This window comes from Marmota marmota, unplaced genomic scaffold, assembly GCF_001458135.2.
Source record: "Marmota marmota marmota unplaced genomic scaffold, marMar, whole genome shotgun sequence".
Taxonomy (NCBI): Eukaryota; Metazoa; Chordata; class Mammalia; order Rodentia; family Sciuridae; genus Marmota; species Marmota marmota.
The window spans coordinates 21,381,655-21,396,597 of record NW_025999853.1 but is presented as its reverse complement, the minus strand read 5'-3'; the positions used below and the strand labels follow the sequence as shown (position 1 = coordinate 21,396,597).

At 38.9% G+C, this 14,943-nt stretch overlaps 1 protein-coding gene across 2 annotated transcripts in view; it reads right to left on the bottom strand.

The window, feature by feature from the left end:
• Kitlg (KIT ligand) overlaps nucleotides 1-9,465 on the bottom strand; it is an 89,448-nt gene extending 79,983 nt beyond the window's left edge. For both annotated transcript variants that reach the window (XM_048804231.1, XM_048804250.1), the window contains exon 1: nucleotides 9,238-9,465. In XM_048804231.1, coding sequence (XP_048660188.1) covers nucleotides 9,238-9,252 — 15 coding nt within the window. In that variant the 5' untranslated portion in view covers nucleotides 9,253-9,465. The remainder of the gene's footprint in view (nucleotides 1-9,237) is intronic.
• Nucleotides 9,466-14,943: the final 5,478 nt, after the last annotated feature.

Below are 14,943 nucleotides of genomic sequence, written 5' to 3'. Positions count from 1 at the left end.
GGTATCATGTCATTATAGTATGTACTTTATCACATTTTTGCTAGAATCAAATGAGTTAAAGCTGCACAGTTTGTAGTATAGCTCCTCATTCATGGTATATAATCGATGGATACTCACTTGATAACTAGTCTTATTTTCTTATTCAATAAGCTGATCTCTTACTTCTAACTTGTTTTTGGGCCTAGTTTGTGTAATTGTTCCCTTTCACAGAAAGGGGAGAAAGATAAAGGAAATAAATTTGGGGGCAACATTTTTTAATCTACTAAGATTGTTAAGGAGAGTTAAAGAACATAGATGATGTATTAATCTCTAAGGATTATTTTAATTCATCTGTGCATGTAAGCCTTATAGCCAAAGCCAGGAATTACTAACAGTGAATTGACTTCTTATAGCATATGAGTGCTACTAAAATGTTCTGAGATTTGCTATTCTGGCAGAGGAGGAAATGATTATCTATCAAGTGCCAGTTGCTGTGATATTAGTGTATCTCATCTAATCACCACCAGCACTGTCACTAGGTATTTCTGTGCCCATTTTAAAGATTAGGAAAATGAAGGTCAGTAAGAAAAGCTTCCTGAGGTCACATAGAGCTTGTAAGTGGCAGAACCTGTACTATTATTCATTTGTAACTCTAATACTTTCTCTTCACCCACATCATCTTTAGTTTCACTTAGTAATAAATGAATTGCATGTTCACTGAAAATGAAAGCTATAAATGGTGAAAAAAGTAGCCTGTCAAATCAACTGAACTCATCTGTATAGATAATATACTAGTACAGTTGTTAGTGGAGAAAAAAAAAAATGGATCAGCAGCTAATGACCTGAATCAAGTATACATTTGTTCCATAACATTCCATGCATATTTACTGAGCATCTAGGATGAGTTACTCCACTAAGCAATAGCAATTGTGAAATTTTTTTTATCCAAATTCTAATGCAGGCAGCTGTTGTGACTATCTGAATTGCATTTGGTTTTGGTTTAATGTTCTTGCAGCCAGATCTCTGAAGTACTGAATAAGCCAGGCTGATACACAATGCACCAGCCCAATCTCTTGGGTGACAATCTTTGTGACAAATACCTAGAGTTGGCAGGGGCAACAAGTCCTTATCTTGGTTTCCTCATCTGTGAAATGGGATTCTAAAAAAAAATAATAATACCTACCTCCCAGGAGAGAAGTTCAATGAATTAATTAACCTTGGAAGTGTTTTCTACTAAGTGCCATTCTGGCATGCTCTACTGTCAGGATGGTTTAATTTGATAAAACAATGGTTGAAACTATTTAAAATAACTACCTATTCAAATGTCAAACACTTCATCTGTATAATAGTAAATTCATTCCTTCAAGCTGAATCAATTACATGTGACATTTGTACAGAAGTGTAAACAACAAATGGTCAAATCAGCTTTGGATTTAAAAAGTCTATCTAACTGTTTAAAATTGTAAGAAGTAAATAAATATAAAACTGCAAAGGTCTTATAACAGGTTCTCATTGTGAGCATTAGATTAAAAAAACTTGCTATTATGTCTACAGTGAAATATAAATGTACATGAAATAAAAACAACCAAGTTTAATAAAAGATGTAAAAAAAAGAAAGAAAGACCCAACATTCAAATAGAAAAGAGTTTCACTGTTTTCTAAATATTGCTAAGGCACAGAGTACTATGGCTTTGGTGCATTCATTATAAACAAAGTGTACTAAAGTTTGAAAAACACTTTTCTTGAGCAGGACTTAAAAATCTTAAAACTTAAAAAAAAAGACAACATAATTTGTTACAAAAACAAGGGAATAATTACATATACCTATTTTGTAGTTCTGTCCTATTCTCATAGAATTAATTTCATCCAAATATTTAAAACACTATGCCAATTACCTCTTTGATTGTTCCCTAACCCCTTTATCATCCCTGTATTTCAGTTCCCAATGTGGAACACCTGGAAGCAGAGAGTAACATCCATTCCCCTGTATGGTGATAATTTATCTTTCCAACAAATAAACAGCAGAATGACTTATGTGTTAGGGTTATTCTTCTGTCTAAGAGAACACACCAAAGATCTCTGGGTAGGGCCCAGCAAATACAGAAGCTTTCTAAAACCACCAGAGACCCAGGCCAAAGCAATCACTGACGTCTTAGGTGGTTATCGTCGAAAATTGAAAGACCTAATGTGCTCACTATTTTGGAAGTGTTAAATTGTGGATTTACAATGAAGCATAAATAATGGCTCTACGTGTGACGACTGAGGTTTGTTTTGTAATCCTCAGGTTTTCTAGAATGTGTTATAAACTATTTTATATGGAAACATCTCTATGCTCCCTTCCCCCAGCTCTTCCATCTAAGGTTCTGCCCTGAATATAAATTTTAACAGGCAGTACATCCACACGGACAACATATCCCAGGAGCCCGGCAAGCCCTTTATAACAAAGCACACTCTCTCTGTAGCTCTAAGGCAGTCTAGAGAAAGGAACCCCCAGGACACAGCAGTGTGCTAGCTCAGCACAGTAGAGTCCCAAGAGGTTTCTTCAAAATAGTCAACCACTATTCCTTGGTGATTATTAGAGGCAACAATAGTCATGACCCCTGGAACATACACCTTTAGAGGAAAGGAGCCAGTAACGAGATGCAATTCAGCAGTGGAGTTTAGGGAAGACCCAGAAATGGCAAGGTCATTTGCTTCAGGGATTTTATGTCAAGGTGAAAAAGAGACAGAAGTTCTAAGCACCCACGGGGCTTTTGTTCCCAGGATGAACTTCAGCCCCTGGAAGAAAACACAATAATGTGCATACAAGACAAATGCAACACATCCCTCGGGTTTGCACAGGGAAACAATTATGCAGTGGAATTGCCTTTTCTGCAAAGGTGACTGAGGCACTAAAGCAGGCATTGGATGGATGGGTTTGCTGTCATCTTTTCACACCCTTTTGTGTGGTCACCCTACAGAGCAAAGACATTCTTTGCAAGACAGCTGGGGGGCTTTTGATCTGCTGCCTGTGTACTGGGAATACAGAAAGGGCAACCCAATTGCCCCCTCCCATTATGGCCATGCTCTAATCTGCCCTCAAGGGCCCTAAGGTCAAGGCTAACAGCTACAGATGAACACTGAATTCCTGCATTCAGATAACGTGTTTTTCTTTTGTTGTTGTTGTTTGTTTGTTTGCTTAATTGATGGGAGGACTGCCTCAAGCTGAACTTTGTTTTAACCAGTACTTCACTAGACTTCACCAGGCTCAAAGCAGAGCATCACCATCACAGTCACAACCCTATTTTCAGAAGAATCTGTGATCTCTTGGCTGGAGGAAGGTCCAGCTGGTCTCTTTGAATATTCGCATGTCAACAAAAAGAAAAGGACAGCTATGGCTTCTGATTCTAAGAAAAAGCTGCTGTGGATACTGGACTTGCTCTCAGCTAAGAAAAGGATGGACAGGGGCAAGAGAAGTTCCAGGATGGTACTGGACTCTAGCAAAAGCCAAAGCAACTGGGGACTTGGCAAAGAATCATTCACAGGAACCCTCTCCCAAGGTCCCCTCCTCTTTCCATCTTTGTGTCCCCAGCTGCAGTGTCTCATCTTCACGATCCTCTCAGGATTAACTTCTGGATATAATTCAGAGATACTAAGACTCGGTGATTTGCCCAAGGTCACAAACCTGAAGGCAAAGCCAAATGCAGAGCCATTTCCTCTAATTCTCCCAACTAAAGTTTTTCTATTATGTCATCAGATTCCTCCTTGGTTTGTTCTCTCCATTCCAACTCCATGCACACAGACATTGAAGACTTCAGGGGCAGAAAAGACAGGCAAATACAGGAAAGCATTACCTTGTTAATTTATCTCCTTGGGCTATCTGATTTTGCCTCAGGATTCTTCCTCACTCATAGAACTTAAAAGACTAGAAGAAAGAAACCAAAGGTCCTCTTCAACCATGGATTTTGCTAAAATAGGAAAGTATAAATGCTGCTCTTGTTACAGAGAAATATCAAGTAGTAAGTGAAATGGCTAAAAGTAGAACAGTCTAAATTTAAATCTCCTTAATTTCTTCCTATGGGATGGTTTATAATCATAAAACAATGGCTATCATTTATTTTATATTGAAGCAATGGCTACATAAACCTCAGAATTAAAGGAAGCTTAAATGACATCTGGTTCAAATTTTTATTTTACTAGTATTTTAGAAATAGAGAATTTTAGAACTGGACGGCACTTAGAAATCACCTAGTCCTACTTTCTCATTTTTTCAATTGGGTGAACAGATTTGGAGAGGTTCAAATGATTTGTCAAAGTCATACAACTCACTATTCAGGTTAATAAAAGAACAGTCTCCTAATACCCAAGCCAATATGGCAGCCTAGAAAAAACAGTAAAATGTAGCAAAGGACAAAGAGAGCTACATAAAGAACAGCTTTCCTTTAGATGACACACATTGTGATTTTAAAAAAAAGAACCATGAGGCCTAATTATAAGAAAATCACCCCCACCCCTTCTTTTTTTCTGGACAGACAGAAATAGATAGGGATAGGAATAGGATAATGATAATTCTCTCAAATTCCCAGCCCTGTAAATAGTTTTTAGTGTGCCCATAATTAAGTGAAAAGGCAAAAACATTTTGCTGCATCTATAAATCAGTAAGGCTACAGTCAATGGTTTCCATGAAACAAAGTCTATACAAAACAGCTCTGAAAGCAGCATATATTATAAAAGTATCTTGGTGTTCTCTCAATTTGTTTTATAAATTGTTCTGACTACACAGGTGACTAAGACCAAAAACAGAGTTCCTGCAGCTGCTCATGATTCATGTACTAGAAAAGAAAGATAAAAGATCCCTGCTCAGAGATTTATATCCAAATGCCTTACCCTAATTTACTTTAAGGTAATGGAGAAAAGGGGGTTGGGGGGTGGGAAGAGTCCCAAACTTGGATAATGAGAAAAAAAAAAAAATGTCACTGCATGTTGCCTGGTAAGGACAACAAAGACACCCTGCAGAAATGAATGCATGGCCTCACTCAGCAGATCAAGTGCAAGACCAGGGGTAGGAAGCTGACTAAGTTCTTTAGTCTAAAATAAAATAAACCCTCCAAATCACAAAAGGAAAATTCAGAAAGCAAGAGTATTGACAATAAGGAACTGAATCAGAGACAGCATTTCCATTTCTGTTTCTATGTTGTATTTTGATTCTCTCATTCATATTTACATTAAAAAAAAAACCTAAGAACTTCACATGACTCATGTCCATATATCACCTTCGTTTTCACACATTCCTGGTTTGTCATGTGTTAATTACAGTCCACAGTTAGATAACAACCTACAATGGGAGGCACTGAATTGAAGGATCCTTACTTAGGCAAACTTGGGTCTCTGCTTTGTTGGTTAAACATCATCTACTTGCAATGACCAGTTTTTCCTCTGGCCTATAAAAGTTAGCAGGCAGGCAATTCTCTTCTCAGAAACAACAATTTCAGACTGGAACTACAGTCAGCCACGGTGCTGGGATAGAGACATCTATGCAATCTCCTTCAGTCTGTACAGCTACCATCTGAGAAGAATTTTTATAACTATTTTATAATCAGACAGACTACAAAACGGAAATCCCAAGAAGCTTAACCCTTTCATTTGCCTAAGGTCATCTGTCTCTAGAGGTAAAACAGGAATTGGAATCTAAGTCCTCAGAGGCTGAAGCCTACAAAGCTCCCACAGCACTGTAGGTGCTCCCAGACAGGGAAAAACCAGGGGGCACATGTAGTGGGATTCCCACCCCATGCAAGAAACCTCCAAAACTCATAGATATCTGGGCAGGGAATTTTTTTAATGTTATTAAAGGTGATGGTACAAGTTGTATCACCTATCATTAAAGAACAAATCTGACTCACAATTTGCTGTCTTCAAATCAGCAGTTAAATAAAATTTAGCAATTTTAATTGGTTTGGCACAAAACTTCAGATTTCCATATGGTTATTTTTCCTGTTTTATGTTAAATGTAATAGACTTAGCACTTGAGTTTTAAACTCTTGGCAGAATGTGTCAATTAAAAACTACATAAATTAGGAATATTCAAAGCACACATTCCAAGTTGAGTGATCATAAGGACAAGATGTAAAAATGCTCTTTTCACAATTTTTTTTTCTATAAAGTAAACTTGCATTGTTACTCGCATGGCAAACTTCATATAGAAAAAAAAAAGGGAAAAAAGAAAGAAAAGGATTTTTTTTTCCTAGTGAAAGCTAACATTATATTTGCCTCTTCCCTGAGAGCTTTAGTGTATCTAAAATGGCTTTTTCTACACCATTTGCAAGACAATTTTTTCCTATCTCAGTATTACTGAAACTGACAGCAGTCATGACAACTCTCAAAACCTGTAAAGAAACTAAAATGCAAGTGTAACATCAATAAACGTGGCACTGAGCACATTAAACTGACAGCACTTTTAACCAGATTTTCACTGGTGCTGTGAAATATGGCTTCCCAATTGTTATTTAATATATCAGACTATAATGTTTAAGAAAATGGTTATATATTGAAAGAGATGCTCTTTCTTAGCCAGAGCCACAATTTCCTTTGGGAACTATAAAATCACACAACATGGATAAAAAAAAAACAAGCAAACAAAAATCTGAAAAATGAAAAAACACTACATTTCTTCAGACTTATAATTAAATTTATTGTCACTATTATACATGATTATATATATATAATATATAATGTATAATTATTTTCCAAATATGAAGCATATCACAGGTGCTAAGTAAATGAAAGAATCATTCATCAAACCCCAAGTGGTTGTTGATGGAATTTTCACACTTATTTAGCTTGACTGAAAGGCCAAAATGCCTGGTGTCCCCATGATTCTTGAAGAACTGTGTAATTCAAATTAACATATGTAAAAAATATTACTAAATTGTCTTTTCATTTGTGGTTAATGAGAGAGTGTAGAACCAGTTGGCCTATACTGGAACTCTGCCATGTTTATAAGTGACTATTTAAACAACTGTATACTAATAGATACAAAGATAACATTAGATTAATGTTAGTGTCCAATTTCCTTATGTTATTCTTCATCTGTGCAGAGCTACACAGAAAACTTCTAACTCTTGGGTTAGAAAATTTGACATGAAGCTGGATCTAATCCCCTCCTTTAATGCCATGGATTATTTTATTGATTCTGTGCTATCTCCAGGGACCCCTTTTTCAGTGACAGAAATGTAGAATTGTTAAAAGTATCCTTAAAGGAAACCTTGAAGGTCATTAGATCCTAGGCAATGAATGCCTTCATTCAACAAGAGCACTGCCCTCTTTTGCCTGCAAGCCCTTTAACATCAGCAAGTCCCCCCAAAGGGCCTGCACTTTAACTTGGTCTGAACAGGTCACATTTCTAAAATACTTAGCTGTCTCAAATGTCTCTGGTCGGCAGCACTGAGTCACTGAGGCCACAGCCACAGTGTTCAGGCTAGACTGACCTCTTTCTAGTTTTCAATGGAATTATTCCATGTAATCCTATTGACACAGCCATTTAATCAAAGCGAGAAAGGAGATTACAGAGCCACATTTGTTTTGCAAAGCAAGGGTGCAAGGATCATCCATCCTTCGAACTCTCAAAGTGACTTGATAGTGCATCGCCTGTCTTTGGAGTGTTGGACATTAACCTGATCTGTCTCCTGTTTTCTTGTTTAAATAGGAAGGTCTGGCTCTTCCTGAACTAGAAGCTAGCTGCTTCTCCACCCAAATCTCACCATCACCATTCATGCCAGCAGATGCTACTATAAAAAGCAATAAAAACAATAGGTTCCCCACCCTTGCTTATTGTTCTACAAAGCAGAAAACACGGATACATCAAAAGATTACAATAAAACTTTTCTTGTTGCAAGAATCCTTAATATTTGCATTTCAACAGCACACTATGGTGATTCCAGGTGTGGTGTCCAGTGCAAAGCCTAAAAACAACCGGCTTGCAAAAGAGGAGATAGGCACTCCACTTCTCTTCCTCATTTTAGAGACTCTGGGAGAGTGTTCTGGTGACTACTTCTTTTTCACCAGGCACTGTCTCTCTGTCCTGCCCTTTTCCACACAAGTGGAAGGGACTTTATTCTTGCTACTTCCGTCCTTATGTGTACATCTCCAAGACTAGGCATCTATTTAAAGCATGATGTTAAGCGGGTTGTTTAATCAAGCATTTTCAACACACTGTCGCCTTCATTCTAAACTACCGATTTGCATAAATCCTCAATTTCCCTTTTCCCCCACCACTTCCATCCCTCCACACATTTCAGAAATGCAATCTCCTATAGAACCTCTGGGGGGTGAAAGGGCAGCCTTACCCAACCTTCCGAAAATACCAGAACAATTCTGAAAGGAAGAAGTAAGAAAAGGTAGGAACCGTCAGTGGTTCAAAGAACTGCGGATGGGGATACAGTGGCGTCCCTTTCTAGACATCCAGGCAGATATTTGTTTCAAGGCGGGCGGGGAAGACTCTAATTGTACCTCCGGGCACTGCTTTTACCCACAGTGTTTCATGTACAAAGCACAATTTAGCAACACTGGGTATTATCTCAATAACTATCATTAGATGTGCCCATTTAAAAAAAGAAGAACTTTTTCTCTTTTGTAATGGAAGAAGGTGCATGCACTGTGGAGGCGTTACTTCATCTCTAGCTCTCTGGAGGGCCCACCCAGAGCTGCAAACTAGGCAAACGCCACATGAAGCCAAGTTTCCGCACGCGGCCGGGCAGGTTCCCCGCCCCGGGGAGCGCGGCCACTTTGGTGCTCAGTGTTGGGTTCATTCCCGCCGCTGCACCCGCGTCCAAGGCTCGACCCGCGCCCACCTAGGACTGCACAAATAAATCTGGGTTCCAGCGAGCAAGGATGGCACGTGGAGAGCTGTTTCATAATCTCCCGGAATCCACAGGAAAACGGCTCCCGTGCAAAGACATGCTTTCCCGTGATAACTGAAACTCCCAGGCCAAAGAACCGACCCTTCCATCGGATGCAGTTTCCGACTGACAGCTCCAAACTTAACTGCTGCGGCTCCAAACTTGACACCGACTCCCTCTCATCACTCCCACTCCTCTCCGATCCTCCAGGCTGGGTAGCTCTGGCTTGCACACCACACCAGCCTCCCCCGCACCCTCTAGGCTCTCCCGGCAGGCGCAACCCTGCATATACCGGTTACCGGTCCCAAGGAGTGCCGGCCTCCTCGGGGCTTTGGGGCACGATTTTCTTGGAAAGCCAGTGAGCTCCCGGGCATGCCCTACTCACTTGTGTCTTCTTCATAAGGAAAGGCAGCGCTGCGATCCAGCCCAGGCAGCGATGTGGCGACTCCGTTTAGCTGTTCTGGGGCTCCAGCATATTGCACGAGCAGCGGCGGCAGATAGTCCGAGCATTGGGCAGCCCGAGCGCAGCGCCCTCTCTACAGCCCGTGCTTCCCGCAGCGCTCCCAGTCCCAGCGCGAGGCGGCGAGTGAAGCCCGGGCCACCGCGCCGCCAGCGCTTTTATATAGATCNGCGGAGACCCGGGAGGGCGGCCAGAGTGCGGTGAATGCCCCAGAAGTTGGGCGGGTTAGGCCAAGCGCGTACCCAGCCTGGGGGCCTAGGCGCGCACCAGCGAGCTGCCACGAGGGTGTGGGGGCGCTTTGGGAGAAGCTTAGCAACCTGCGGCCGCCGCGCTCAGCAGCGTGCAGGGCGCTGCGAGTCCCAGCTTGGCCTCCGGGCTTCGCCGGGACTCACCTGGCACCGCCTGAGGACAGACGAAATTCCTCGCGGTTGGAGAGAGCTGAGAGCTTGGTCTTTTACTTGGAGGCAGAATCGGAGAGGACGCCGAAGGCTGTGCGCGAGAGGAGTTCGCTTCACCCCACCTCGCCTTAGGGAAATTAAAAAAAAAAAAAAAAAAAAGTTTAATTAGGATCCGTAGTTATGCCAATGTCTTACCCCCTCGATTTTTTAAAAACAATTACTTTAGTGAGTTGAATATTTAATATTAAAGGAATCATTGACGCAGGGTTAAGTATTGCTAAGAGAGATGCTATTTTCAGGAATGATTTACTGCAGTGTCTTTAGAAACCAAAATTGAAAGAAAAACGATAGATTATTAAACGTGCAGATCGTTAACACAACACAGGTTTTGAAAGCTCTACTTTTTGTTAGAGAAGTTTTTGGATTCAGAAAGATAATGCAACAGTAATAGTAATAGCTAACACCAGTATGCGATGCCCCGATTTCCTGTGTACCAGACTAAGAACTTAAACATAAATTCTCTCATTAAATCTTTCCCACAAACCGATTGTATAGATTGATCCTTTATTTTAAATTTCCATTTTACGGATGGTGAAACACGGCCGGTTGATTTTCCTAAACAACCTAGTAAATGGCAGAGTGCTAATTTAAATCTCGAGCCCTTTCAATCCCAGGACACACAAAAAAGATTAAAATAAATCTAGAGCCTTGGCTGTACTGCCTTCTAAAAATATTTTGAGCAGATATCTATTTGATTATCCAAAAGGCTTCAATATTTATTCTTAAAACTGAAGAACATTAAAAAGCATTTTGTTAGCTTGATAATGAAAATGTTAGATATTAACCTCAATGATCTTTTGGAGCAAGCATTGTATATGAATTCCGGAATTAGTTATTTTCTTAAGACTATAAGATTCCAAATTTGCCTTAATTAGTTCACTTGCCTTTGTTAAAAATAAATATGCCAAATCTGCAGTGAGAAGAAAATCTAGATGAAGTTTGAAGTTCACCATGTTAGTTTTCTTTTGCTGCTGTAAAAAAACACCATAAATGAAATGGCTTAAAGCTCACAAATTCATCTTAGAGTTGGAGGTCAAAAGTCCAAAATGGTCTCTTTGGGCTAAAACCAAGCTGTTGGCAGGATTGCATTTCTTTCTGGAGACTATGAGAGAGTTTCCCTGCCTTTCAGAGTTTCTAGAGTTTGTCTACAATCCTCAGCTCAAAACTGCCAGCAATGCTAAATTGAGTCCTCACCTCAAACAATTCTCACCTTCTCTCTCTCTCTCTCTCTCTCTCTCTCTCTCTTTCCTGTTCCCTATTACACTTCTAAGGACCCTTGTGATTACATTGAACCTACCTGGATAATCCAGGATAATCTCCCCATTTTAAGGTCAATTGTTTACCAAACTTAATCCTATCTATGGCCTAATTATCCCTTGTCATGGAACTGCCATGTAACATGGCATTCACAGCTTCTGGGGATAATGACATAGATCTCTTTGGGGGACTATTAGTCTACTGTACTTAACAATAAACAAGTTCAGGGAGAACAGAAACAGATATGAGGTCAGTACATCACTGCATCCCTCTTCATTTGCTTCACCCTGTGGGCACACCCAGCCAGAAGAGTTTCCTCCTCCATAGTTACAAAAACAAATTTTTGAGAAAAGAACCACAAAAGTTGAAAGCATTAAATAATTGCTTTTACTTTCAATCAAAAAGGTGCTATAAACCATTTTGAAAAGGGGTGGAAAGAAGGTGGAAGACAACAAATATTATATTAGAAAATCATTTGACTGAATGATTTTTCCCTGGTAATCCTAATTTTAAATAACCAGCCTTCTGTATCACTTTGCTTTAAGAGTCTTCCAAACAGCTGCCTATCTACCAGGTACAAAGAAGCTGTGTTCCTGAAACTTACCCTGTTATGTCTCATGAAAAGGGAAATGGTTTTGAGGAAGGTTGGTTCTGCTTCAGATCTACTGCAGGCCAGAAGACCTTGCCTCAAAGATTTAGCAATGAAACATCCATAACTATAAATGTTCCCTAGATGACTTTAGGTGGTACACAGATGAACTTGTTTGTTTATAAAGTGGATATATATTAAAATGTCTATTTTAAAATATATTTAGATAGCATATAAAACATGATTCAAAGTTGGTAATAGCTTGAATTTGTGTGTGTGTGTGTGTGTGTGTGTGTGTGTAGCCTTTATCAAAAATTAGGCCGGCATGATGGTATAGCCCTATAATCTCAGCAGGAGGCTGAGGCCAGAGGATTCAAGTTCCAGGCCAACCTCAGCAGCTTAGGGAAGCCCTATGAAACTCAGTGAGACTCTGAATCTAAATAAAATACAAAAGGGGCTTGGGGTGTGGCTCAGTGGTTAAGTGCCCTGGGTTCAATAACTGCTACCAAAAAAAAAAAGTATAAATACATTATATATGAAATTTAAAATGCTTGCTTAATTTTAATAATTGAAGTTTAGCAAATATTTGTTTCTTTATTAAGCTGGGTTTTTTTTTTTTAAATCAAGTATTTTATTTTCCCCTGTTTTATTAAGATATAATTGACAAATAAAAATACATACTTTTGCCATGTGCAGTGTAATGTCTGATTGTACACTGGGAAATTTTAAATAATGATGATTAACATTTATCACTTGGCATACTTATTTGTGGGAATGAGAACACTTAGAATCTACTTTTTAAAGAAGTTTTTAAGTATAGTTTCCATTAATATTAACTATAGTTAATATGCTGTACAATAAATTTCCAGAACTTATTCATCTGAAGCTTTGTACCATTTAACCAACATATCCCTATTCCTCTTAGAAAAAAGTTTCAATTTAAACTGAATTTAATGTGTGACATTAAGTAAATAATAAATAGTAGTAAAGGAAAATGAATATGACAAAACTCATGATGACACTTAATGAAGTCTGGGAAGCATAAATCATACTAATTTTATGAGACCAGTAGGAAAGAATGACCTAATAACTGGGCTAGGTAAAGAAACTAGACAGTGGATCTATCAGAAATTCAGTTCAATTTCTTTTTATTGGCATGTTGCATTCATCTTACACAATGCACTTACTCTCCTTTCTCCTTCCCTTCTTTTACCTCTCATTTACCTCTGTTTCTCTTCCAATCTATACCACTCCAAAGCTCTAGCCATATTAATATCATTGCTACTTTTCCCTTCCATAACTCTTGTCTTAGCCCCTTTTCTTTTTCTAGAACAAAACAACACACACTGAGTTAATTTATGAAGAACAGAGGTTTATTTAATTCATCATTCTTAGCTAGACCTAAGAGGATGGCGCTGTCATTTGCTTGGCATCCAGTGAGGGCCTTCTTGCTACATCATAACATAGTGGAAGGTATCACATGGTTCAATAGCAAGCATGCCAGAGAGTTCACTTTGATAACACAGTGATATCCCATAGGATACATCCAGTCTTGATGGCAAAGCACTCATGACCCAATTACCCTGCAAAAGTACCCCTTCAGCACAGCTGGACTGAATACCAAGTTTCCAGCCATAAATTCCAAAGGACATACTCACCCCATAGCAACTCTGATATTTTGTTTCCTTTGTACTGCCGCTTTACAGTTTTGTTGCATAATCAGGTTATTTGAAATTAAGTCAAAGGAATTTAAAGAAGATATCAAAGGGATTAAAAAGAGCTGGTATGCAAATCAAAGATTGTAGATAAATTCATCCAGAGGTTAAAAGTGGGTCAGAAAAAAACAGACTTTAAAGCTTGCTTTTGAGAGAATACACAAGCTAGCATTCAGTTCCTTAGTTGAAGAGGACCAGGGAGCTACTTTAAAAGTTAACATGAGGCAGGGCTATGTCCCCAGGAGACAGAAGGCATGGGGATGTTTTCTTAAGGAAGCAGTATAGTCCTATTATACAGGTCAGAGAGTTCAGCATTTAAAACCTTGTGCAGAAAGTCTTCTCATGATAATCTAGTCTTTACTTGCATACTTTTTGCGTTGGTTAGTCATTCATGCTTTTTTTTGATTAATTGTTGGAAAACTTTAAAATTCTTTTTGAGCTTTATTGTTTTTGTTGTTGTAAGAAGCATGATTGATTTAGTAAATACATCTTCTTAGGTCTTGCTTTGTTCATGTAAAACATCTTGTGTTCATTCACCACTTGCAGCACTCCTCTTTTAGACACAAATTGTTTTCATTATCCTTCTTTTGAAAGAATGTCACCCTAAACTGAAACTGGTATTGTGTGACCAAGACAGATTAGAAGGATGGCATCCACTTCTGATTTTGGATGACTAAGGAAGATTTTTTTAAAAAGATAAGAATCACTCTTTAATTATGTCACTTCCTCTGCTGATAACTCCATTATGGCTTGTTATTGTTCTTGGGATAAGAAGTAAGCAACTTGACTAAGCTTTAGAGCTTATTGGATTTGGTCCCTCCCTGCAGCTTCAAATTCAACTCCTTTTGAGCTCCTTGTGCAGAGGAGAAGACTTTTGTCTATGTTTTTCATAACTTCCTTCCATCACAGAGCATTTGCATATATCCTTCCTTCTGCCTTTCCTTGAATCACTTTGCCTAGTAAATATCTACTCATCATTTAGAGCTCAACTCCATCAATATGTCCTATATTTTCTTCCTCAGGTCAACTCATCGGAAACTCAAGCATGCATTCCCTCTCTTATACAAAACAGTGCAGTTTTATATTTAGTCGAGTGGTTATTTGGTTAAAGTCACTGATTATGTCTGTCTTTGCTCATTATTTTATCTTCAATAGCTGGAACGCTTTGCAGAAAGCAATGAGTCTCTTAAATATTGGTCTGATTAGTTGTTGATGCTACAGATTTGCCAGGAATTGGGATAAGCCCCTAGTTTATACTATGTCACTAACTTCTCACAACAATATTGTGAGGGAGATCACTTTTATATTCTATAAATAGGGAAACTGAAGATCAACAAAGTAAAGTGTTTTGCTCAACATCTTTCAATTGGTAAGTAGAACAAACAATATCTAACCCAGACAAATGGACAATGGTTAAGATTATTTTTCTCTGCCTAAAAGACTTCCTATCACTCTTCTTCCATTATGAGCATCCCTGTTTTCATTTTGAGAATTACTATATTCTGTATCTTTCCGTAGGGCCCGTCATTCACCAAGTGTTTTCTGACTCCTCTCAGCTCCTTGTTGGGGCCGATTTAGAAGCAGATCTATTCAATCCACTGATTGGTTAAAG